Here is a 25,534-nt window from a genome sequence, read left to right as displayed (position 1 = left end):
AAAAAAAAGCTAATCAGAGACTCAAAAGAATGCAACCATTTGTCTTATCTACTTATGACCTGGAAGCCCCGTCCCAAGATTTGAGTTGTCCCGCCTTTCTGGACCAAATCAAGTCATGTCTTACACATATTGATTGATGGCTCACATCTCCCTAAAACATGTAAAAGCAGGCTGTACCCCAACCATCTTAGGCACATGTCCTCAAAACTTCCTGAGGGTGTGTCACGTCCATAACCTTGGCAAAATAAACTTTCCAAATTTATGGAGACCCATCTCAGATATTTTAGGTTCACAATGGAAAAACTCACAGAGAGAGGCCCTCGGTCTCCTGCTGGACAGCGCCGACTCGAGTCTTCTTTGGTGATCCTGGAAGAGTTCTCATCAGCCCCCTTCTGGTGGAAGAGCACATGGGCATTTGGTATTTTTGACTTACACAAGTGTGTGTGTTTGCTTTACAGCATTGCATTAAGAAGTCTAAATAAAAAAGGTTTTCTGTCTTGTCTTGCAACCTAAAACAAATGGCCCATTAATTCCCGCAAGTAACTGCTCCCTAAATGTGTTGAACGCAAAGCGTAGGTAAAATGAGGGTTTTTTTAGGGTATTGCTTAGAGTGGAAGTCAGGGGACCTCAGTTCTGGCACTAAAATCGATCCCTCATTTGGAGGGTGATATTGGGGAGGAAGGGTAGGAAATAAGAGAGTTGTTTGGTAATAGAGTAAGGGAAAGAGGGTAAATATCCTATAGAAGGCAAATTTCAGCAAATGGCAATTAACATTTAAAACTATGTTCTGTGGCACGGGGTGGGATCATCCCTGGTTTGTTTGGTCATTTTGGCAGACCAGCCAAATCTAGGTAACTTCTGGCAATGATACCCTGTGTAATCCTTAAAATTTACCATCATCAAATGCCTGACTACAGAGGCATGATCTAGAATTCTCATATAGTGAATCTAATATGGTGGAAATTTGGAAAAGCCCCTAGATTTCAGAAATGCTAGGATCTCTGCAAGATGGTTTTCAAATAGCTAATTGTGATTTTTTGTTTGTTTGTTTGTGTTTTTGAGACAGAATTTCACTCTTCTTGCCCAGACTGGAGTGCCATGGCATGACCTCCATTCACCTCAACCTCTACCTCCCCAGTTCAAGTGATTCTCCTGCCTTACCCTTCCAGGTAGCTGGGATTACAGGCATGCACCACCACACCCAGCTAATTTTGTATTTTTTGTTGAGATAGTGTTTCTCCATGTTGGTCAGGCTGGTCTCGAACTCCTGACTTCAGGTGATCCACCCACCTCATCCTCCAAAAGTGCTGGGATTACAAACATGAGCCACCGTGCCTGGCTAACCTTATTTGTTCATCATATTTAGTGGAGCTTCTAATCTCCCAATCGAATCCAAATTTCATTAAGTCAGTTACCAAGACACCAGGTCAAGGCTTAATGTAGGTCCTTTCTACTGGAACAGAATTCACAGACACAGGTAAATACATAGAAAAGGTAAATGTAACAATGAATAAAATCCAGCTTGCTACAAAGTAGTTATCTAATTTTTTTTGTTTTTTTTTTTCCCCCTGTAATTTAAGATTGACCCATCTGATAGAAAGTTGGTGTTGGTGGCTGGAGTGTAGTGAATCAGCTGGGTGTGGGAGGAGTCAGGAAGTCTGATTTCTAGACTTGACTTGCTACTCATCGCAGTGTTTCCCAGGAGAGGTACTGTACCTCAGGTTTTCTTGTCTGTAAAATGAGAGAAGATTGTCCGGATACCTCACAAGCTGATCATTTCAAGCGAAGGTTAGAAATATATACAAACCTATGAAGTATGTTCTTGGAGGACAGATACTTTATAACAGGGGTTGATAAACTACCCCATTGGGCCAGTGCAGCCTGCCACCAGCTCTCATAGGCAAAGTCTTGTTAAAGCACAACCATGCCCATTTGTTTACTATTGCCCATGGCTGCTTTTGCACAGCAGCAGCAAAACTGAGTCATCAGAGACCATATGGCCCACAAAACCTAAAATACTTACTATCTAGCTCTTTATTAAAATAATAAGAAGAAAACGAAACCTGATCTACGACGTAACTTTGAACTTGATAAATTAATGTGTAAACGTGATTTTAATGAATTATTGTATACTATTCCTACTGCATGTATCTTCATCTTCCTTCTAAATAGTCATGACCCCAAATCTCCTTCCTGGTTATAAAGTGACGTGGTAGAAAGATTCCTTTTGGTTTTGTGGCTTTTTGACTATAGTTCCCTGAAGAGACAATACAATGCTCATTGCATTTTAGGAATCTCCTCCCCAGAACTGATCTATGGAGTGCATTTATCGGAATGGCAAATCTTCCTTATTAGAGTGGATGTGAATACTGAAAACCCCCACATACATAGACTCAAATGTGAAGAATAATTTTCAAGGGTGCTTCAACATCTTTGAGGCTTCTAGGCCCCAAAGGAGCCCCGTGAGTTCCCCTGCTCCCTGCCTGGCTTGTTCCCCTGTTGGCTGAACCAGTGTCCCCATCAATCCTCAACCTCACGTGTCTCCATTCCCTGCCAGCCCATAAAACAAACAAGCCACCAGGTGTGGCTCACACCTGTAATCCCAGCACTTTGGGAGGCTGAGGCAGGTGGATTATGAGCTCAGGAGTTCAAGACCAGCCTGGCCAATATGGTGAAACCCGTCTCTACTAAAAATACAAAAATTAGCTGGGTGTGGTGGCATGTGCTTATAATCCCAGCTACTCAGGAGGCTGAGGCTGAGGCTGAGGAATCACTTGAATCCAGGAGGCGAAGGTTGCAGTGTGCTGAGATTGCACCATTGCACTCCAGCCTGGGCTACAGAAGGAGATTCCATCTCACAAAAACGATGATGACGATGACAACAAAAAAGCCAGCCACACCCTCCCACAGGCACCAGAGGCCACCACATCCCTTGTTCCTATAAAGCCTGCCTCTGTGCCCCTTTGCTTCACTCTATTCCTGAATGCACCCCTTGCGTGGCCCTGGCTGGTGTGTGGTGTCCTCTTCCCCAGGCCATGAGTATATGTCACTCACAAACTGCTGTTCATCACATTTGTTCAGCGCAAGGTGTCATATGTTCAGCTACCTTGTGGTACTTAGGGTGGGACATTATTCCTTCACCAGCATGGTGAACAATGATGATAGAATGGGGTGCAGCTGGGAGCCACCAGCAGCCAGGTGAGGGGCAAATCATTTCTAAGAAAGGATCTTGGAAAAACACTATAGTATTCACTCAAGTTAATCCCTTCCACTGCCCAGATCAACATACTATTGACATAAAGTTTGTTTCATTTCAGAAAAGCACTGGGATCACTAAGCACCAAAGAGATTCTTTTCTATGATATATTGTGTGGCAGCAGGCCAACCTCCCACTGATAATCAGAGTCAATTTTCCATGCAGGTTGTGAATTTTTCTCTTCTGGATAGTTTCTTGGCACCAGAGCTAAAAGTGATCAAGCAGCAGCTGTAGCTGAAATTTCAATGAGACTCTTAGGCCCACTGATGGAAGCAATTTCCTTCTGGAAGCCAGAGCCTCTTAACATGTAGGGCTTGAAACTGCAGGGGCCAGAGCATAAATTTCACGTGAGTCAAAGAGAGTCATGAAGAAGGTGGTGCCATCTCTATTTTCCATCCCTTACACCAAGTGAAGACAGTGGTGCTACACAACAATCACTGATTTAAGGTGTATACTTTGCCCTGGAAAATAGTACTCGTGGTAAATTAAAAATGGCTGAAGACTTTGTCCTACTGGTCCCACTGAGATGTCATTGAGAGGAAGAGTCTATTTCCCCTCTTCCTGAATCTGGGCCAGGTCTGTGACTCCTGCTGTTAATAGTGTGCTGCAGAAGTGATACCCCTTGAGGCTGGACACAGTGGCTCATGCCTGTAATTCTAGCATTCTGGGAGGCCAAGGCAGGTGAATCTCTTAAGTCCAGGGGTTCAAGACCTGCCTGGGCAACATGGTAAAACTCCATCTCTACAAAAAAATACAAAAATTAGCTGGAGGTGGTGGCAGGCACCTGTAGTTCTACCTAATCAGTAGGCTGAGGTGGGAGGATCAGCTGAGCAGAGGAGGTTAGGCTGCAGTGGGTTGTGATTGTGTTACTGCACTCCAGCCTGGATGACAGAGTGGGAGGCTGTCTCAAAAAATTAAAATAAATAAATAAGTAATTTAAAATAAACAGAGGATGAGATAATTAAAATGTGTTATACACCACGGAATACTATGCAGTCATAAAAGAAAGTCACATCCTTAGCAGCAATGTGGATGGAGCCGCAGGCCATTACCATAATTGAATTAAGGTCCTAGCAGAAAACCAAATGCCACACGTTCCCACTTATAAGTAGGAGCTGAACTATGAATACACCCGAACATAAAGAAGGGAACAACAGACACCAGGAATGACTACCAGACAAAAAAAAAGCATGCACTGAAGACCCATTCTATGGGTCCTCTGCTCACTGCCTGGGTCATGAGGTTGTTGAGACCTCAAGCCTCAGCTTCATGCAATTAACAGATGTAACTAACCTGCATGTGTACCCTTTAATATATAATAATAAGAGTGAAACGCCTTAAAAGAAAAAGACAAGGTTAGAAGCAAAGAAAATAATGAACAAACACAATCTATAATTATCCAAACAATCCATGACTGTCACAAACAGAATAAGGACCCAATGGACAGAATGGGGCAGCCAGATACTCAACCCAACATGATATGTAGTGAATACATTTTTTAAAACACCAAAAAGACACCATGGGAAAGGGAGAGTCTGGTTCAATCAATGATTTTGAGAAAACTGAATATCCACATGCAAACACTGAAATAGAACCCTTAAATTGTACGACAGACAAAATCAACACAAAATGAATTAAAGACCTAAACTCAATCTTGAAACTGCAAAGGTCCTATAAGAAAACATAGGTTGGAGGCCGGGCGCAGTGGCTCAAGCCTGTAATCCCAGCACTTTGGGAGGCCGAGGCGGGTGGATCACAAGGTCAACAGATCGAGACCATCCTGGTCAACATGGTGAAACCCCGTCTCTACTAAAAATACAAAAAATTAGCTGGGCATGGTGGCGTGTGCCTGTAATCCCAGCTACTCAGGAGGCTGAGGCAGGAGAATTGCCTGAACCCAGGAGGCGAAGGTTGTGGTGAGCTGAGATCGTGCCATTGCACTCCAGTCTGGGTAACAACAGCGAAACTCCGTCTCAAAAAAAAAAAAAAAGAAAGAAAACATGCACCTCAAAAGAAGGCTTACAGCAACCAACAGACATGACAACATTTCTCTACCAAAGCAAAAGGCCCACGAGATAGTACTGCACACTGGCCGGAATGACAGTTAGGACACAGTCCACAAGAATGAATGCAGGCGAGGCAGAGGACAGGGACGTTGCTCTGCTGCTGGTGGAAATGCAAACCAGTTCAGACACCATGGAAAGCCACATGGGGATTTCTCAAATGACTTTCTCCACATCACTAATCCTCACAAAAATATCCATGAAAACCATGCTAAGATTCTGTCTCATTTCACTCAGAATGAATACTACCAAAACAAGACACATATTTTTGAAGGCAACAGCCAGTATAGACTTACAGAAGAGTAACCTCTTAAATGCCATTGGTGGGGATGTAAATTAGTATACACGCTATGAAAAACAGCTAGAGGTTCTTGAAAAACTTCACAGCACATCTACCATGTCAGCTAGCAGCCCCATCACTGGTTCCACATTTAAAGCAGTTGAAATCCCTGGGCTGAAGAGAGTTATCTGCCTTCCCATGGGTATGGAAGCACTTGTAACTGTGACCAAGGTAGGGAAGCAATCTACCTGTCCACATACAGCTGCAAGGAGGAAGAAACTACAAATACACCATGAAATATGTTTCAGCCATAAAGTTTTGGGAAATCCTGCCATCTGCAGCCACATGCAGATACATGGAGAACATCAGGTCACACCAATGAGCCTGTTAGAGAAAGTCCCATTCCACACGATCTCAGGCACATAAACTGAAAAAAACTTTATCTCCTAGAAGTAGAAAGTTCAACAGGGGTTGCCAGAGGCTGTCGGGGAGATAGCTGCAGGTCTGGGAAGGAATCAGTAATGGATAAAAGTTACTCTCAGATGGCAGTAATCAATTCTGGTCTTCTATTCTACAGCAGCGTGATTAGCCTTAACACAAATGTATCATATGTTTCAAAGTAGCTAGAAGGAAAGATTTTGAACATTGTTACCACACACACAAAAAAATAACTGCATGAGCTGAAGAGATGCTAAATAAACGGATTTGATCATTACTTAACATTTACATGTATCAAAATCTTCCTTGTACCCTCTAATTATATACATTTGGTATATGATACATATTATTTTAAGAAATATAAAGAAACAATGCCAAAATTTTTGTGGTAATGTGAAGCATCCTGAATTTCCAAAGCTGTCCTGAGAGATACAAACCATGTGGGATGCATCACATTCCCTGAGTTCTAATTAAATGAAAATCCCTAATTAACCAACCCGTTTGTTACTGGAATACACGGAGAAACACAGACCAGTGAGCAAAATGAGGGCACTCAATATTAAACACAAATTTATATAGAGTGAACACATTTTTCAAAACACCACCAAAATGACACGATGGGGAAGGTTTTCAAAACTAGATACCCATATGCAAAAGAATAATACAGAACTCTTGCGGTATTAAATACACAATAATCAACTCAAAAAGGATTAAAGATTATACACAAAACTTGCAACCACAAAACTCCTATAAGGACCACCTCTGGTGTGCGTCTATTTAGGGAAACTTGGATGTATGTTCACAGTTTGCAAAAAGTAACAAAATACACAGGGGAAAAAAAAATCAATGGACAATGGTTCCACATTTAAAGTTTTGGCAGCGATTTTGTTTTTCCTTGATTAGTAACCAACAGCACAGCTAACCAATAAATTATACACATGCGGGCCACGTCAAACTCAAGAGTTTGTGCCCAACAAAGGAAACAATGAACAAAATGAAAAAGCATACTAAAAAGTAAAAGAAAACTTTGGGCAAACATACAGTGGATAAGGGGTTATTTTTGAAACGGTACAAGCCAGTAGTAACACTACCAGCTGGCAAAAAAACAAAACAGCAGAAAAATAACCAGACCAAAATTGGGCAAATAACCTGAATAGATACTTGTGTAAAGACAGGAAACTGACCCAACATTTACAAAAACATGGTTAACATTACTACTCATGAGAAAAATGTAGATCAAAACCACACTCAGATCTTATCTCACTTCCATTAGAATGAACATTACAAAAAAATATTTAAAAAGACAATTCCTGGTATGAATTTCCAGAAAGGGGAAGTGTTTGTGGAAATGCAAATTAGTATTAACACTATGAAAAACAGTTGAGGGTCCTGCAAAGAATAGAGAAAAAAGACATACCATATCATCTAGCAGTCCCACTACAGGGTACACATTCAACCTACCTGTTCTTCCATAGATAAAGGGATCAAGAAACTCTCATATACATATTCTAGTGAGTATTTTTCAGCCATCAAAATAATGAAACAGTGACATTTAGAACAACCCAAGTGAACCTGGAAAACATGATGTTAAATGGAATTAGCTAGGAAAGGCCCAGAAAGAAACACTGCATGATACCACTCATGTGAAATCATAAGGGGTTTACATTAAAAGGAGTAGAAAGCACAATATTGGTTACCAGAGTCTGGGAGTTAGACGGGGAACGTGAATTCGTTATAGAAACAAAGTTATCTTAACAAGAAAGGAATAAATCTTAGTGTTCTCCTCAGTCAGGAGACTAGAGTTAACAATATTTTATTTTTTGAATGAGCAAGATGTGAGAATTTTGAATGTTCTCCCCACACAAAAATAATACCTGTATGAGGGAACAGAGATCCTAAGTACTCTGATTTGATCATTACTCAATCTATACATATGAAAATGTATCCCTAATTTGGACCTTTATGTTGTGAAACAAAGTTAACATAAATACATATTGCCAAAAAACACAGGGAACCACAAAAGCAATGAATATCTAAAGAAATCCTGAGAAATAAAATCAAAGTGAGGACCCAAAATCCTCGATATCAAATTACACTGCCAAGTTGTAGCCATGCCGCAGATACATGGCACTTGCATAAAAACGAATACCTAGAACTATGGACAAAAACAGGGAGGACAAAAACAAGATCAATGCAAACATGGGCAGACTCAACTCACTTTGATACAGAACACCACAACGTGGAAGGCATTCTGCTCAATGAACACATTTGAGAAAAATATCTGGATTCAGAAGATAAATAGAACCCTTATTTTATATGATATACAAAAATCACCCGGCCCCAAAATTAAAGGCCAAGACAAAAGACCATAAACCAGAAAATGTTTTTAACTAAAACACAGGTTGAGGATGTATTTTGGGTCACTCGCATCTCTGCTCACCTTTGCAAAGAGAAAAAGAAACAAACGCCCTAGAAGAAAAACCTCAATAACATGAAATGCTTTGTCATTGATACATATTTTCTTACATGGGTGACCAAAATTACATGCATGAAATGCAAAAATAAACATGTGGGATTACATCTACCTGAAAAGTTTCTGCACAGCAAAGAAAACTACTTTCCAAATAAAAAAGCATCCTCTACATTAGGCAAAAATTTCAGACAATCATGTAATTCACAAGGAGTTGTCATCTAACACACACATGAAAAAACCACTAAAAAGTAGCAAAAGAATCCAATCTAATATTTCTCAAAGAGCTTGAGCAGACAATTCTGCAGACATAAAATCAAACGGATAAGAGATAAGGTCCTCAAAATTAACTATTCATTAGAAAACTAATCCAGTGCCACAATGAACATACGTGTGCATGTGTCTTTACAATAGAACAATTTTTAGTCCTTTGGGTATATACCTAGTAATGGGATTGTGGGGTCAAATGATATTTCTATTTCTAGATCCTTGAGGAATCGCCACAGTCTTCCATAATGGTTGCACTAGTTTACACCCCCACCAACAGTGTAAAAGGGTTCCTATTTCTTTACATCCTCTCCAGCATCTGTTGTCTCCTGATTCCTTAATGATCGACGAGAGATTTAAAGAATCTCTTGCCAGTTAGAAACTGGCAAGAGATGGTATCTCAATGTGGTTTTGATTTGCATTTCTCTAATGACCAGTGATGATGAGCATTTTTTCATATGTTTGTTGGCCACATAAATGTCTTCTTTTGAAAAGTGCCTGTTAATATCCTTCACCCACTTTTTGATGGGATTTTTTTCTTGTACATTTGTTTTAGTTCTTTGTAGCAGCGCTGTTTACAATAGCAAAGACCTGGAACCGACCCAAATGCCCATCAAGGATAGACTGGATAAAGAAAATGTGGCACATATCCACCACGGAATGCTATGCAGCCATAAAAAAGGATGAGTTCATGTCCTTTGCAGGGACATGGATGAATCTGGAAACCATCATTCTCAGCACACTGACACAAGAACAGAAAAATCAAACACGGCATGTTCTCACTCATAAGTGGATGCCGAACAATGAGAACACATGGACATAGGGAGGGGAACATCATACACTGGGGTCTGTTGGGGGATTGGGGGACTAGGGCAGCAATAGCAGGGGGTGGGGAGGTTGGGGAGGGATAACATTAAGATAAATACCTAATGTAGGTGACGGGGGGATGGAGGCAGCGAGCCACCATAGCATGTGTATACCTATGTAACAATCCTGCAAGATCTGCACATGTACCCCAGAACTTAAAATACAATAAAAAAAATTGATCACACAAAAAAAGCTGTAATTCAAAACCACATATTCCCAGAAAGTTTTTACAAAATAGGGGGAGCTGGACACGGTGGCTCACACCTGTAATCCCAGTACTTTGGGAGGCCAGGCAAGTGGATCACCTGAGGTCAGGAGTTTGAGGCCAGCCTGACAATCAATATGGTGAAACCCCCTCGCTACTAAAATTATAAAAATTAGCCTGGCATGGTGGCCAACGCCTGTAGTCCCAGTTTCTCAGGAGGCTGAGACAGGAGAATTGCTTGAACCGGGAGGCAAAGGTTGCAGTGAGCTGAAATGGCACCACTGCATCCAGCCTAGGCGACAGAGCAAGACTCAGTCTCAAAAAAAATAAAAATAAAAAAAAATAGGGATGTGGATGTGGCTTTCATAAAGGGGAACTCATACGCTGCAGGTGGAAATGAAAATTAGGATACACACCATGGAAAACAGCTAAATAACTGGAGACTCCTTAAAGACCACAGACGTCCCCTGCTCTAGCGAGGTCTCTTTCTAAAGGTCCTGAAGCAGCAAAAATAACCCTAGACCCCAGCTCAGCGGCCGGCGGGGCTTGGAGGGACCCAGGTCCCGAGCTTCACAGCCAGCTCTGGGCCAAGGTGCTCCTATACGCCGGATGCTGGTTAGACACGAGCCGGGAGGGGATGCGGAAGCTGCCGGGGCCAGGACCCCACAACTGCCCTCATGAGGACGACTAGGGCCCAGATGCCCACAAAGAAGTCAGGGCCCGAAAGCAGGGAGCGGCCGGGAGGAGCAAAGAAGCCCAAAGAGTTCCCAGTAGGGTCCATGCCCCCGCCACTTACCGCGGAGACCTGCCTCCTCCTCCACCATCTCATGAAAGCCACCACAGCTTCTCTGAAGCTCGCTCCGACCACGCAGCCGCTCTTGCCGTATCCACGCAAGTAGCGTAGTCTCAGCTTCCGTAGGGGCACGTACGCTGGCAGCGTCCCTCGCGCCCGGCTGAAGCACCATCCTGTCTTAAAGGGGCCAAGGACTGGCCAGAGGCGGCTTTGGGTTGTGCCACAGGCCGAGCCTCTGTCCAGCCCGAGGGGTGAACGAAAACTCCCAGTCTCTCATCCTCCCCAGCTCTGGGGCCCTAGAGGTCGCAGAAGTGAAGCCCTGTGACCCCAGTCCCAAGATCAGCTCCCTTTGCCTGGGGAGCGCCCAGGGCCTGTCCCTCCCCTCCTCTGGACCTCAGCTTCAGGATCCTCAAAGGATCTGCAAAACAACCAGAAAAGTAGTGACAAAATGGCAGTACGCAGTCCTTATTTATCGATAATAACCTTGAAGGTAAATGGATTAAATTATTTAATGAAGAGATTAGAATAGCTGAATAAATTTAAAAACAAGGCCAAATATATGCTGTCTACAATGTCACTTAATCTGCAAAGACAGATAGACTAAGTGAAATGACAGAACGAGATAAACCATCAAATGAAAACCAAAAAAATCACAAGAGTAGATACATTAGATAAAGCTGACTTTAAGTCAAGAATGGTAAAGAAAGATGATGAAGGCCGTTATTAAATAATAAAGAGATCAATATAGCATTAGGTTGTAACAGTTATAAACAAATATGTACCCAACACTGGGGCACACAAATACATTAAGTAAATACTAATAGGCCTACAGGGAAAAATGGACTATAATCCAATAATAATAGAAAATTTCGGCACCACATTTTCAGCAGTGAAACAAGTCCAGACAGAATAATCATCTACAACAAATAAATGGAGTTAAATTGCACTCTAGCAAAAGCAATTCTAAGAGGGAAGTTTATAGCAATAAATACCTGCATGAAAAAAGAACTTTCAAACAAATAATCTAATATTATATTTCAGGGAACCAGAAAAATGAGAAAAAACAAAGGTACAAAGTAGTAGAAGTAGTAAAAGGGAAGAAATAATAAAGATCAGAATGGGCCGGGCGCGGTGGCTCACACCTGTAATCCCAGCACTTTGGGAGGCCGAGGCGGGTGGATCACGAGGTCAACAGATCGAGACCATCCTGGTCAACATGGTGAAACCCCGTCTCTACTAAAAATACAAAAAATTAGCTGGGCATGGTGGCGTGTGCCTGTAATCCCAGCTACTCAGGAGGCTGAGGCAGGAGAATTGCCTGACCCCAGGAGGCGGAGGTTGTGGTGAGCTGAGATCGCGCCATTGCACTCCAGCCTGGGTAACAAGAGCGAAACTCTGTCTACAAAAATAAAATAAAATAAAATAAATAAAAAAATAAAGATCAGAATAGAAATAAACAAAATAGAAAATTTTAAAAATAGAAAAGATGAATGAGATAGTTGGTTTTCTGAAGATAAAATTAACAATTTGTTAGTAGACTAAGAAAATAAGAGACAAGACTCAAATAAATAACATTAGAGATAAAAAGGAGAAATTACAATTGATACCACAGAAATGCAAAGGATTACAAGAGATTATTAAGAACAACTATTTGCCTCAAAATGAAAAACCTGGAAGAAATGAATAAATTACTGAACACATAAAACCTGCTGAGATTGACTCATGAGGAAATAAACTGAAAAGACCAATAATGAGTAAGAAGATGAAACTGGAAATAAAAACTCTCCCATCAAAGAAAGTTTCAGGAACTGATGGCTTCACCATTGAATTCTAACAAACATACAAAGAAGAATTAACAATACTTCTCACACTTTTACAAAATGTGGAAGAGGAGGGAATACTTCCAAAGTTATTCACAAGGCCAGCATTAACCTGATACCAAAAAACACCACAAAAAAGGAAACCAATTTCTCACATGAGCACAGATGCATAAACACTAAAAGAAAAAATACCAGCAAATTGCATCCAACAACACTTTGAAAAGATTATTTACCGTACACAACTGGGAGTCATCTGAAGGATGCAAGAATGGTTCAATATAGTCAAATCCATAAACATAATACATCAGTCAAAAACCATGTGGTCATCTCAACACATGCAGGAAAGTATTCAGTAAATATAACATCTCTTATGATACAAACTCCATACAATTTAGGTATTAGAGGAACAAACCTCAACACAATAAAAGTCATACATGACAAATCCACAGCTAACATTAGAGTGAAGGAAGAAAGTTAAAAATCCTTTCTCTATGATCTGTAACAATTCAAGTATGCTCACTTTTACCACTTTTATTCAACATGGTACTTGAAGTCCCAGCTGGAGCAATTGTGCAAAAGAGGGAAATAAACGACATTTAAATTGGAAAACAGGAAGGGGAATTGTCCCCGTTCTCTGATGACATGATCATATGTATAGAAAATCTCAATTCCTTTAAGGAACTATTAGAAATAATACATTAATTCAGTAAAGTTGCAGGATACAAAATCAACACACAAACATTAGTAGCATTTCTATAGGCTCCTAACAAGTATCTGAAAAAGAAATCAAGAAAGCACTCTCATTTATAACTGCTATTGAATACAATAAAATATCTAGGAATAAATTTAACCAAGGATGTGAAAGATTTCTACAATAAAATTATAAAACACTGATGAAACAAACTGAAGATATCAAAAGAGATACCCTGTTTTCATATTTGGAGAAATAATATCATTAAAATGTTCAAAGTATCCAAAGTGATCTACAGATTTATCATAATTCCTATCAAAATGGCAATGAAATTCTTCATAGAAATAAAAAAGTACATAATTTAAATTAAATCACAAAAGACCAAAATAGCTAAAGTAACCTTCAGCAAAAATAAATAAAGCTGGGGACATCACGTCATCTGACTTCAAATGTACTGCAAATTTTAGTAACCAAAGCAACATGGTACTGACAAAAAAAGCAGAAACAAGCTACCAAAAAAAAAAAAAATCCAGGTACTTAGACCGATGGAACTATTAAGTTATTCTTAATAGTCTCTTGTAATTCTTTGTATTATAAGACTAGGGAAACCAGAAATAAATCTAGGCTAAAAAGCCAAGTGATTTTTGACAGAAGTGCCAAGAACACACATCGGGGAAAAGACAGTCTCTTCAATAAATGATGCTGGGAAAACTGTATAGCCACAAGCAGAATAATAAAATTCGGTTCTTATTTCTTACATATTCAAAAATCAACTCAAATAGATTGAATACTTAAACGTAGGACCCAAAATTTAAAACTTACTAGAAGAAAACATGTGAAATGCTCTATCATATTGCTCTTGAGATGGAATTTTTGTAGAGAACCTCAAAAGCATAGGCAACACAAGCAAACATAGGCAAACAGATTGTATCAAACTGCAAAGCTCCACCTTATACATAAGCAGCTGAGGCGTCTAACAAAAAGCTGAACGACGAACAATACAATTGAAAGAGTGGAGCGACAACCTACGGAATGGGAGAAAATGTTTGCAAACTATACAAATATCCTGAGTATATAAAGGACTCAGACAACTCAATAGCAAAACAAACAAACAAAAGAAAACAAAACAATCCAGTTTAAAAATGGCAAAAGACTTTAATAGACATTTCTCAAAGTAAGGCTTAGGAATGGCTGGCAAGTTTATAACAAAATGTTCAACATCACTAACTGTAAGAGAAGTGCTAATAAAAACCACAATGAGTTATCGCTCCACCCTAGTAACAATGGCTATTATTAAAAAGACAAAAAATAACACGTTTGTGAAGATGCAAAGAAACAAAAACCTTTTTACACTTTGTGGGAATGTAGCTTTAGTACCACCATCATAAAAAACAGTATGGAGATTTCTCAAAAAATTAAAAATAGAGATACTATATGGTTCATGATAGGACTTTAGATATACACCCAAAGTAATTGAAATTAACATGTGAAAAGGATATTTGCCTTATGTTTATTGCAGCACTATTCACAATAGCCAAGAAATTAAATCAATACGTGCCCATCAGTGAATACAGAAAATGTGGTATATGTACAAAATGAAATACTATTTGGCTATAGAAAGAAGTGAGATTCTGTCATTTGTGGCAATATGAGTGAACCTAGGAGATATAATTTTAAATGAAAGAAACCACACATCGAAAGACAAATACCGCTTGATATCACTAACGTGGAATACCGGAAAGTAAATCTTATAGAAGTTAAGAGTAGAATGGTGGTTACCGGGGTTCTGGGAAGGTAAAGATTGAGAGACATCAGTCAGTGGGTGCAACATTACACTTAGATATAAAAAATAAATTACGGTGTTCTATTACATAGTAGGGTGACTATAGGTAATAACAATGTAGCAAGCTTGTAATCCCAGCACTTTGGGAGGCCGAGGCGGGTGGATCCTGAGGCGAGACCATCCTGGTCAACATGGTGAAACCCCATCTCTACTAAAAATACAAAAAATTAGCTGGGCATGGTGGTGCGTGCCTGTAATCCCAGCTACTCAGGAGGCTGAGGCAGGAGAATTGCCTGAACCCAGGAGGCGGAGGTTGCGGTGAGCCGAGATCGCGCCATTGCACTCCAGCCTGGGTAACAAGAGCAAAACTCCGTCTCAAAAAAATAAATAAATAAAAATAACAATGTAGCATATATTTTATAATAGCTAGAAAAGAGTATGTTGAAAGTTATCACCATAAAGAAATGATAAAGGGTTGAGGTGACCAACATGCTAATAACCCTAATTTTATCATTATACAATATATGTACATTCTAGAACATCACAGTGTACCCATTAACATTTGCAATAATGTGCCATTTATAGACTAAATGCGTAGCTGGACTTACCAATGCAAAAAAAAAAAAATGCCAAATTTTTGAAGCTGTGCTCTGTTCCCCTTTGTCTGTCCAGAGCTTGAGGGTCAAACAGATATCAGAAATTAGGGCCTTTCTAGGTCTTTTCTGAGCCTGCACCTGACCCTAAACATTGCCTTCTACGTTCTCTTAACTATGCAAACACTTTTCAAAGATCTTATCCCCAAATCATTGCACTCTCTATTCTTTCCTGTCAGGCATTTCAGTAAGACTTTTTTTGCCCCCTGCCCTCAAAAAATCCTTTGCCTAGGTTGTTGTATTGAAATCCTTTATATGTAGAAATTGACTGCTATAAACAGCCCTTTGGATACTAGTTTTGCTGCATCTTAAATGTTTTCTTATGTTGAGTAATCATTTTTATTCAACTCAAATTATTTCCCAATTTTAAATTTCTTCTTTGACATGGCTATTTATAACTTCATTGCTTAATGTTTACATATCTGTGAATTTCCTGTATTTCTTGCTGTCATTAAGTTTTAATTTTATTCCATTATGATGAAAGAAAATACTTTGCATTTCTTCAATTATTTTAATTTTATTGTTTCTTTTATAGCCTAGAGCATAGTTTATCATGGAGAGCATTCCATGAGCACTTAGAGATTGCATAGTCTGCTCTTGTTAGGTGGAATCAACTGTTATGTCTCAGTTGATTCATTTTCTTCAAGTCTATTTTCTCATTGATATGCTGGCTGTTTTTTAATCCATTATTGAAAATGGGGCATTTAAATTTCCAACTGTTATTGTGGGATTATCTAGTTCTTGTTTTATTTTTATCAGTTTTTGTTTCTCATATTTTATTGCTTTTTAACTTCTATATTCGCTGACTATTGTTAAATCTTCCTGCAGAATTGACTCTTTTATCAATATGGAATGTCTCACCTTACACATCTAAGTGTGTGGGTTCTTTTGGCTTTTTAAAAAAAATTTTGTAATTGTAACTACAACTTTATTATATCTGTTGCTTGGATGTTTTTATTCCTTTGCTTTTACCCAATTTGTTTCTTTGGATCCAAAGTGATTGTGCTATAGACTGTATGTATTTGTATCTTACTTTTATAATGTCTGACAATCTCAGCTTTTTAAATTTAATTATTTAATCTTTTTCTATTTAGTGTCAATAATTATATAGCTGAATTTATACTTGTTGTACTATTTTGGTCTTCTATATATCATCTGCATACTTTATTACTTTTTTCTATCCTGTCTTTTTGCATTAAGAGAATATTTTTTATGTAACATTGCAATTTATTCTATGATTTTTAAATATATATTTGGAGCTATTTTTTCTTTCGGGGCTTCTCATACACATCTTAACTCATTAGAATCTGCTTTGCATTTATACTGTTAATATTAATGAGTTATATGAATGCTAGAATATATATTTCTATTTCTTATTCATTTTGTAATATTAATTTTATACTTACAGCTACATGTTATAAGCTAATTTTATACTTATATCTACATGTTATAAACTTAATAATATAGTTTATAATTTTTATTTTATATAATTTTATTTCTCTTGAAGCTGAGAAAAGAAAGAAAAGCAATTATATATCTACAAATTCTGTCATATGGACTTTCTTATTTTTCATTTCTGGATTTCCTCATTTATTCCAGGATATTCAAGTTATTTGAAATATGTCAGAGAATATTTCAATATATCAGAGAATATGTCTTTATTTCACAACAACTTTATCACTTATTCCTTTGTTTAGTTATTGGTAAATATATTACATTTGTATTTGTAATAGTTCCAGCAATGCAATTCTATCTTTATTGTTATACATTCATATTTGAAAATAAGATAAGAAACAAAAAGGAATATGTATGCATAATGTCTTTTATCATGACATGATTATCTTTACTGGTGCTTTTGTTATTTTATGTAGATTCAAATTATCATCTTTGGTCATTTGATTTCAACTTAGTTGAAATCAACTCAGTGTTTGTTTATCTGGAATGGGTTTATTTTACATTTATTTCTTATTGATAACTTTCCTGTTCAGAGGATTCTTTGTTGATTGTTTTTCTCTGAAGAGTAGACAAAATTTTTAAATAGAGTTGAAAGGCTTAGACAAGAGCAATCAAATCTTAGAAAGCAAATTGGATTGAAAATAAAATGATATTGATAGCAGCTGATGATATATTGGACTGGGTTGGAGACGGCAGGAAGAATTTAACTTGTGGAAAATAGAAATCTGAGAGTGAGGTGGTCCCAACTCTCAGGCCCTCAGGTCTGAGGCCAAATGGAGGACTCACTTTTTTAAGGATAAAAGACACACATGAGAGTACAGAATGCTGAACATAAACTGACTGAGATTCTGCACTGTGCTAAGATACATACATTTATAGAAAGAAGAGTCATCATTTTAACATATAACAATTTGACATAAAGTATTCGAATAACAGCTGATTGCAAATATATAATTATTAATTATAATTAATGTTAGGTTTACTCTTTTTTCTCTAACCTTGCCTTCTCGTTTTATTTCATTGAGTTGATCTTCGACCTCTGATATCCTTTCTTCTGCTTGGTCAATTCGGCTATTGAAACTTGTGTATGCTTGGCAAAGTTCTCGTATTGTGTTTTTCAGCTCCATCAATTCATTTATGTTCCTCTCTAAGTTGTTTATTCTCATTAGCATTTTGTCAAATCTTTTTTCAAGGTTCTTAGTTTCTTTGCATTGGGTTAGAACATGTTCTTTTAATTCAGAGAAGTTTCTTATTACCCACCTTCTGAAGCCTGTTTCTGTGAATTTACCAGATTAATTCTCCATCCAGCCTTGTTCCCTTGCTGGTGAGGAGCTGTGATCCCTCGGAGGAGAGACATTCTGGTTTTGGGTGTTTTCATCCTTCTTGCACTGGTTTCTTCCCATCTTTGTGGATTTATTTACCTGTGGTCTTTGTAGTTTGTGACTTTCAGATGGGGTGTCTGAGTGGACGTCCTGTTTGTTGATAACTAGGTTATTTCTTTCTGTTTCTTAGTTTTCCTTCTAACAGTCAGGCCCCTCTGCTGTAGGACTGCTAGAGGTCCACTCCAGACCCTGCTTGCCTGGGGATCACCTGCAGCAGCTGCAGAACAGTAAGGGTTGCTGCCAGTTTCCTCTTCTGCTGTCTTTGTCCCAGAAGGATACGTGCCGGATGTCAATCTGAGCTCTCCTTTATGAGGTGACTCTTTGGATATACGGGGGCCGGGGAGCTGCTTGAGGAGACAGTCTGTCCTTTATAGGAGCTCAAGTGCTGAGCTGTGAGCGCCATTGTTCCATTCAGAGCTGCTGGGCAGGTACATTTAAGTCTGCTGCAGCAGAACTCATAACCGCCTTTTTTTCCCCAGGTGCTCTGTCCCGGGAGGTTAGGGCTTTATTTATAAGTTTCTGTCATGACAGCCCACTTCTTTTTTTTTTTTCCTCAAGCCATTTTTAAATTGCATTTTAGGTTTTGGGGTACATGTGAAGAACATGAAAGATTGTTGCATAGGTACACACATGGCAGTGTGATTTGCTGCCTTCCTCCCCATCACCTATATCTGGCATTTCTCCCCATGCTATCTCTCCCCAACTCCCCCTCTGCTGTCCTTCCCCTATTTCCCCCTGACAGACCCCAGTGTGTGATGCTTCCCTTCCTGTGTCCATGTGTTCTCATTGTTTAACACCCACCTGTGAGTAAGAACATGTGGTGTTTGACACTGTTCCTGTGTCAGTTTGCTGAAAATGATGCTTTCTAGGTTCATCCATGTCCCTACAAAGGACACAAACTCACCATTTTGATGGCTGCATAGTATTCCATGGTGTATATGTGCCACATTTTCCCTGTCTAGTCTATCATCAATAGGCATTTGGGTTGGTTCAGGTGTTTGCTATTGTAAACAGTACTACAGTGAACATTCGTGTGCATGTGTCTTTATAGTAGAATGATTTATAATCCTTTGGATATATACCCAGTAATGGGATTGGTGGGTCAAATGGAATTTCTATTTCTAGGTCCTTGAGGAATCGCCACACTGTCTTCCACAATGGTTGAACTAATTTACACTCCCACCAGCAGTGTAAAAGTGTTCCTATTTCTCCACATCCTCTCCAGCATCTGTTGTCTCCAGATTTTTTAATGATCAGCCGAATTCTACTAGACATACAAAGAGGAGCTGGTACCATTCCTTCTGAAACTATTCCAAACAATCCAAAAAGAGGGAATCCTTCCCAAATCATTTTATGAAACCAACATCATCCTGATACCAAAACCCGGCAGAGACTCAGCAAGAAAAGAGAACTTCAGGCCAATATCCATGATGAACACAGATGCAAAAATCAATAAAATACTGGCAAACCAATTGGAACAGCACATCAAAAAGCTTATCCACCATGATCAAGTAGGCTTCATCCTGGGGATGCAAGGCTGGTTGAACATAGGCAAGTCTATAAATGTAATTCACCACATAAACAGAACCAAAGACAAAAACCACATGATTATCTCTTCTTTTTTTTTTTTTTTTTTTTGAGACAGAGTTTCGCTCTTGTTACCCAAGCTGGAGTGCAATGGTGCAATCTCGGCTCACTGCAACCTCCACCTCCTGGGTTCGGGCAATTCTCCTGCCTCAGCTTCCTGAGTAGCTGGGATTACAGGTACATGCCACCATGCCCAGCTAATTTTTTGTATTTTTAGTAGAGACGGGGTTTCACTATATTGACCAGAATTGTCTCGATCTCTTGACCTCGTGATCCACCTGCCTCGGCCTCCCAAAGTGCTGGGATTACAGGCATGAGCCACCGCGCCTGGCCGACTTGTTTTAAAACTTTGATCTGAAATGTCTTTTGATACTTGAATATTTTTAAGTTTTACACATAGTTTCTGATTTTTTCCTAACAGATTCCAATACCTGGTAAGATGCTAGAATGTATTCCGTGGACAATCCGTGCCCTGGCTGCATTTTGTCTTCCTCTAAGTGCCTGGCTCTGCTGCCCTCAGGAGTGGGTTCTTAAGACTCTGGAGAACAGGATACGTGGAGAGTTATGCAGGAACCAGGCCTAGGGACCGGGGGCTCCTTCCCAGAGCAGGTGGAGGCTCAGGACTACCTGCTGCCCCCTCTGTCAGCACGTGCATGGGAGTCCAGGCATTCTTTGCAACCCCACCTGACCATCTTGCTAAAAGAAAACAGAAGCGTGGAGGCTGCCACCTATTTGCAAGAAATAAACCCATAAACAACTGCACCACTTTTTAAGAAAGAGGTTTGGGTCAGGGAAAGGGGAGAAGGGACCCGAAGCTGAGAGCTGAGTTTCCAGAAAATCCTGCAGGAGAAGAGGATGCATCTGCCCAGAGGAGGAAAGTGGGATCGCACTCAGGAAAGTGTGTGGGGTCCCAGGATGATGCCAGCACCCAGCGCAGCTCTGTTCGGCAACCTCTCCCAACGTCGGAGGAGTGGGTGTCCCCTGTGTGTAGATGGGCAGCTCCTGCTGAGCCCGCAGCACCTCGGGGAGCCTGACAGCGGGGTTGTGTGCCTCACACTTCTCTGCTGGTGGACCTGGTGAGTCTGGGGGCAGGAAACAGAGCCACAAGGTTTTCTGTCTGCGTCTGTGTGTGGTGTGGATTTAGTTGTGCTTTTTTCTTGCTGGGAGGGCACAGCACCGTTTGCAAGAAGAGTCACCCTGGTGGGTGGAGAAGACAGAACAGGAGCCTCCCTGCCCTCTGTACCTTTCTGGGCCCAGTGGGCTCCCCTGTCCTGGCTTCCATCTCTGTCTGTCTCCTCGACCCTCCAGCCCTGCAAGGGAACACATGTGGCTTAGAAAAGCCAAATCCAGTGCTGGTCTCTGTCTCCTCTGGTCTCATGATGTGCATCTATCTGCCGCCTTGAAACTGGAAAGCAATCTATCGATGTCTGTGCCATTTTTCGTTTCCCCCCTACCTGCGTCCCCATGCGACTTTTATTTATGTACGATATGTGCTTGTCTAATGATGGGATGACCACACTTTCCATGTTCTAAAAAGGATCCTCCCCCACTGGGTTCCAGGAGTGATGATGGCTTTAGGACTTGAGGTGTGTCACTTACCTGCGTCCTGGCTCAAAATCCTGTGCAGAGGCAAAGCTGGTTCGGGGCTGGGAAATGCAGCGTTCTCCAGGACGGGACCCAGCTCTCCCCCTGCAACGCAGACAGAGGCCTGGGTGCCAGTGTGACCTCCCACAAGGCATGGCTGCCAGACTCCCTGACCAGAAGTGATGCTTTTTTGCATCAGGCCCTGGGTTTGAAGCAGCCTCGCTTTCTCTCTGTAAGTGGCTGGTGTCTTATCAGCGGCAATATGAGCTCGGCCACCTGCACAGCACCATGGGGGAAAGAACTGCCGACGCTTTCATTAAAATTCTCTGACACGACTCCCGTGCTTGTTGATTTCATCATCAGCGCCGCTAGGTGGAACCCCTGAGCCAGTGGGGCGGGGACTGGAAAACACAGGTGCAGTGATGGGCTGGGTGCCCAGGAGGCCTCAGTGCTCAATTAGGCCAAGGTGGCCAAGCACAGGCCACAGGGAAGGCAGGCCTGGGGGGTGTGGATGAGCACAGGCAGGTGCAGGCTGGACAGCGTTAGGACGCTGGAGCAGCAGCAGTAACTCCACTGAATTGGGCAGTGTGATTAGGGCAGGGACCACTGTTTTGCTGGAGAGAGATGATCCCCCCTTGGAAGGGGTTTTCTGCCCCTGCAGGTGGATCCGGGACAGACCTCTGCCAGGATGACCCGGCTGGTGCTCCTTTGCTGTACTGGGCCCTGGGACAGGGAGGACTCCCACCACACACAGCCTGGGCCCGGGTTCTTACCTGCGGCCACTGCTCTGGTACGATCGCCTGGTCTTGGGTGGTTTCTGCTGGGTCTGGGGTTTGGTGTTGCTGCTGAGTCCAGGCTTTCCACCACCTGTGCGGGGCCCTGGGTATTCTCAGCCACCTATTTTCTTGCCCTCAGAAGCCTGTCCAGCTTACAGGAGAGCTGCCATGGGCTGGAGATGGGCATGCAGCCTGGGTCCTACTTGGGTGAATCAGCCAGGATTTGGGGAAAACCCCAAACAACAACAACTGAATCTCTATCTCTCGTGAAAGAATAACACAGCTACAGTGATAGGGGCAGGGAAGGAGGTGGTCTGTCTAAAACTTTGCACAAGAGTATTTTGAAGGATAGCATATTGCTAAATGAGAGAAGACTAGTGGGAAAAACCGTCTAGCTAGCAAATGTCTCCCAGAGGTTCACGTGGATTCACGGTTCTGAAGCTCCTCTGTAGGAATAAAAAAACTGAACTATCGAATGAGAAAAACAAAAAAACAAAAACAAGAAACCCTGAACCATCCATGGTAAAGCCTGAGGGCCAGGTTTCTCACTGTTGGAAAATGAAATGAAAAAATGGGATATTAGGCTATAGTCTGTGGCACTGGATGGTAATTGAAGGCATTTGTGTAAACTCGTGTATTTAAAAAATTATGTCCATTTAGTCCTAAGTGTATTAATGGATGTGTGTCCCTCTAAGGGGTTGATAGACTTAGGTATATTTTCTAGTTCTGTCCACTGGGGGGAGCTAGAAGCAACAGCAGAATCCTGTCCAGTGCTCACTTTCCAACCACCCTCTAATCAAAAGAGCCAGGTCTCATTGAAGAAGAACTTGATTTCAAAGCTGAGGGGAAAAATACAAGATGAATGCAAAACATCTTGTTACACAGGAGCAAAGAGGTGCTCACTAAAGGATGGAGCTCTCTGGAAGGACACAGGAGCCAGTCTTAAGGAGCTCCCATTGGCCAGACCTGAAAGCATCTTGGCTAGAAAGTGCATATCGATAGTATGAAATTATTAGCCATACAATAAAGTAAGTATTGGCAAGTCTATGCAGATATAAATAAATAACTGAATGAATAAACAAGTGTAGAAGAGGGGACCAGTGATCCTTACGGAAGATTTTCAATTGATTAATGTAGAAAGAATGAGGGAAATAGAGAATCACTTGAAGCAAGAAATCAGTGTTGCAGACAAGAATCCTTCAAGGTGGCTAAAATCTCTCTGCAGAATTCTGATAAGATGCAGGACACTGACATAACCTCAACGTACTGTCTCCAAAGTATGCCTTCCCTATGAAAGTTAACAACACTAGCTGGGTGCAGTGGCTTGTGTCTGTAAACCCAGCATTTGGAGAGGCCAAGGCAGATGGTTCACCTGAAGTCAGGAGTTTGAGACCAGCCTGTCCAACATGGTGAAACTCCATCTCCACTAAAAATGCAAAAAAAAAAAAAAAAAAAAAACAAACCCATATCTGGGCAGGGTGGTGCATGCCTGTAATCCCAGCTACTTGGGAGGCTGAGGCAGGAGAATCACTTGAACCTAGGAGGCAGAGGTTGCAGTGAGTGGAGATTGCAACACTGCAATCCAGCCTGTGTGACAGAGCCAGACTCCATCACAAACAGAAAGAGAGAAAAAGAGAGAAAGGAAGGAAGGAAGGGAGGGAGGGAGGAAGGAAGGAAGGGAGGGAGGGAGGGAGGGAGGAAAGAAGGAAGGAAGAAAGGAAAGTTAACAACACCAAAAAATAACATAATAACTTTCCCATAAGAAAACATGGCAGACACCGCATGAACTTTGTGGTCAAGTGAATGTCACCTTACAAACGACACAGCACCATCAGGTACCCTCAGATGTGACACACTGAGGAAAAAAGCATCACATGTGTGGTGTCCTCTCCATTAAAAGCAAATTCTCAATTTGATTATGAGAAGACATCAGAAGAACACAAATTCAGAGACACTCAACAAAATACCTGACCAGTACTCTTCAGAATTTCCAGGGCATGAAAGACAAGGAAATAGTGAGAAACTGGCACAGATGGAAGCGTCCAAGGGGCACCTGCCAATTAAATGCGGTGTGGGATCCTCGACTGGATCTTGCAACAGAAAAAAGAAAGTGATGGAAAGATTGGTGAAATTAAAATAAGGTCTGCAGTTCATTTGCTAATCATATATCCATGTGAATGTCCTGGTTTCCACACTTGTAACTAAGGTGGTGCAAGATATTGACATTAGAAGCTGGCAGAAGGACAGATAGAAGTTTTGTGCTTATTTTTTGCAGCTTTTCTGCCTAAATTTCTTTCAAAACAAAATATGAAATGAAAGATGGGCAATTGAGAACCATTAATGGATTGAAAAATAACACACTTGCATGCAAATGCAAATAATACCCTTTTCTAAAAAATATAATCTCTGCTTCAGGAAAGCATTATAAGAAAAAAGGGAAGTGATGATCATCTCCAAACCAAATAAACAAAGAAGGGACTGAGTGGCCTTGTTGTACGTTTTTGCAAAGTGAAGGACAGTTGGATTCTTTTGTTTCCTCCTGCATTCAACCTGTCTCAGTATCTTGTTTGATTGTAATATAGAAAGACAACCCAGCTTCACTCAAATATGTCTGTAGAAAAGGAAGCTTTGTTTGATTTCTCTTGGTCAGCTGCACAGGGAGGGGAGTGCTGAGTCCTATGGAAAGTAGGTTCCTCCAACCTACCCTGGCCACCACCATCCTCGGCAGGATCTGGGTGACCTGTGCAATGCTGTTCTAAGCGACTCTCCCCTCCAGGGTTTCCAACAAGGGCGCAAGAGGACTCACACGTGCTGATCTCAAAGCTGTCATCGGCTGCACCACGTGCTGGGCACCAGAATCCTGCTCCCCTGTATCGCCCCCTCTGCCAGGTGGGACCCGATTTTGGACAGTGCACCGACAGCTCTTGCTAGGGTAGCGGTCCCTTCTGGTGGGGCCAGGAGGAGAAGGAACCCTCCTCCTGGCCCCACCAGACCCTCAACCTTCAGCAAGAGAGCGGGGATCTCCAGGGGGCAGATCCGCAGCCTTTGCGCAGGGCTGTTCCTCCCTCATCCTCTGAGCGAGCTGGCTCCCTCCAAAATCTATTGCGCGCGCCGCTGCCATTACCTACACGTGCATTGTCCGCGCGACCAGACCGCGCCAATCC

General features: G+C 41.2%; 2 protein-coding genes across 4 annotated transcripts in view; both read right to left on the bottom strand.

Annotated features, from left to right (window-relative positions):
* The window catches only part of LOC100396717 (immunoglobulin iota chain-like), a 32,118-nt gene extending 21,383 nt beyond the window's left edge, over window positions 1-10,735 (bottom strand). Inside the window, 2 exon segments of the mRNA XM_078335636.1 lie at window positions 309-392; window positions 10,643-10,735. The gene's annotated coding sequence lies outside the window, so the exon portion shown is untranslated.
* Window positions 10,736-14,285: 3,550 nt separating this feature from the next.
* LOC128928112 (uncharacterized) lies at window positions 14,286-25,464 on the bottom strand. Of its 3 annotated transcripts, XM_078335717.1 has the most exons (6): window positions 25,177-25,464; window positions 22,368-22,461; window positions 21,610-21,699; window positions 21,254-21,320; window positions 20,638-20,706; window positions 14,286-20,548 (listed from the first exon to the last, which is right to left on the bottom strand). In XM_078335717.1, exons 1-6 carry the CDS (start codon window positions 25,198-25,200, stop codon window positions 20,527-20,529), a joined length of 366 nt encoding a protein of 121 aa, XP_078191843.1. In that variant the 5' UTR covers window positions 25,201-25,464; the 3' UTR covers window positions 14,286-20,526. The 3 variants fall into 3 exon arrangements, 1 of the variants encoding a protein (XP_078191843.1); XR_013521520.1 differs by lacking the exon at window positions 21,254-21,320 and having other exon boundaries at window positions 14,286-21,092; window positions 21,610-25,464; XR_013521521.1 differs by lacking the exons at window positions 20,638-20,706; window positions 21,254-21,320 and having other exon boundaries at window positions 21,610-25,464.
* Window positions 25,465-25,534: the final 70 nt, after the last annotated feature.

Source organism: Callithrix jacchus, chromosome 1 (assembly GCF_049354715.1).
Source record: "Callithrix jacchus isolate 240 chromosome 1, calJac240_pri, whole genome shotgun sequence".
NCBI classification, from domain to species: domain Eukaryota; kingdom Metazoa; phylum Chordata; class Mammalia; order Primates; family Cebidae; genus Callithrix; species Callithrix jacchus.
The sequence above is the reverse complement of the archived record's forward strand: the minus strand, read 5'-3'. Positions and strand labels throughout refer to the sequence as shown.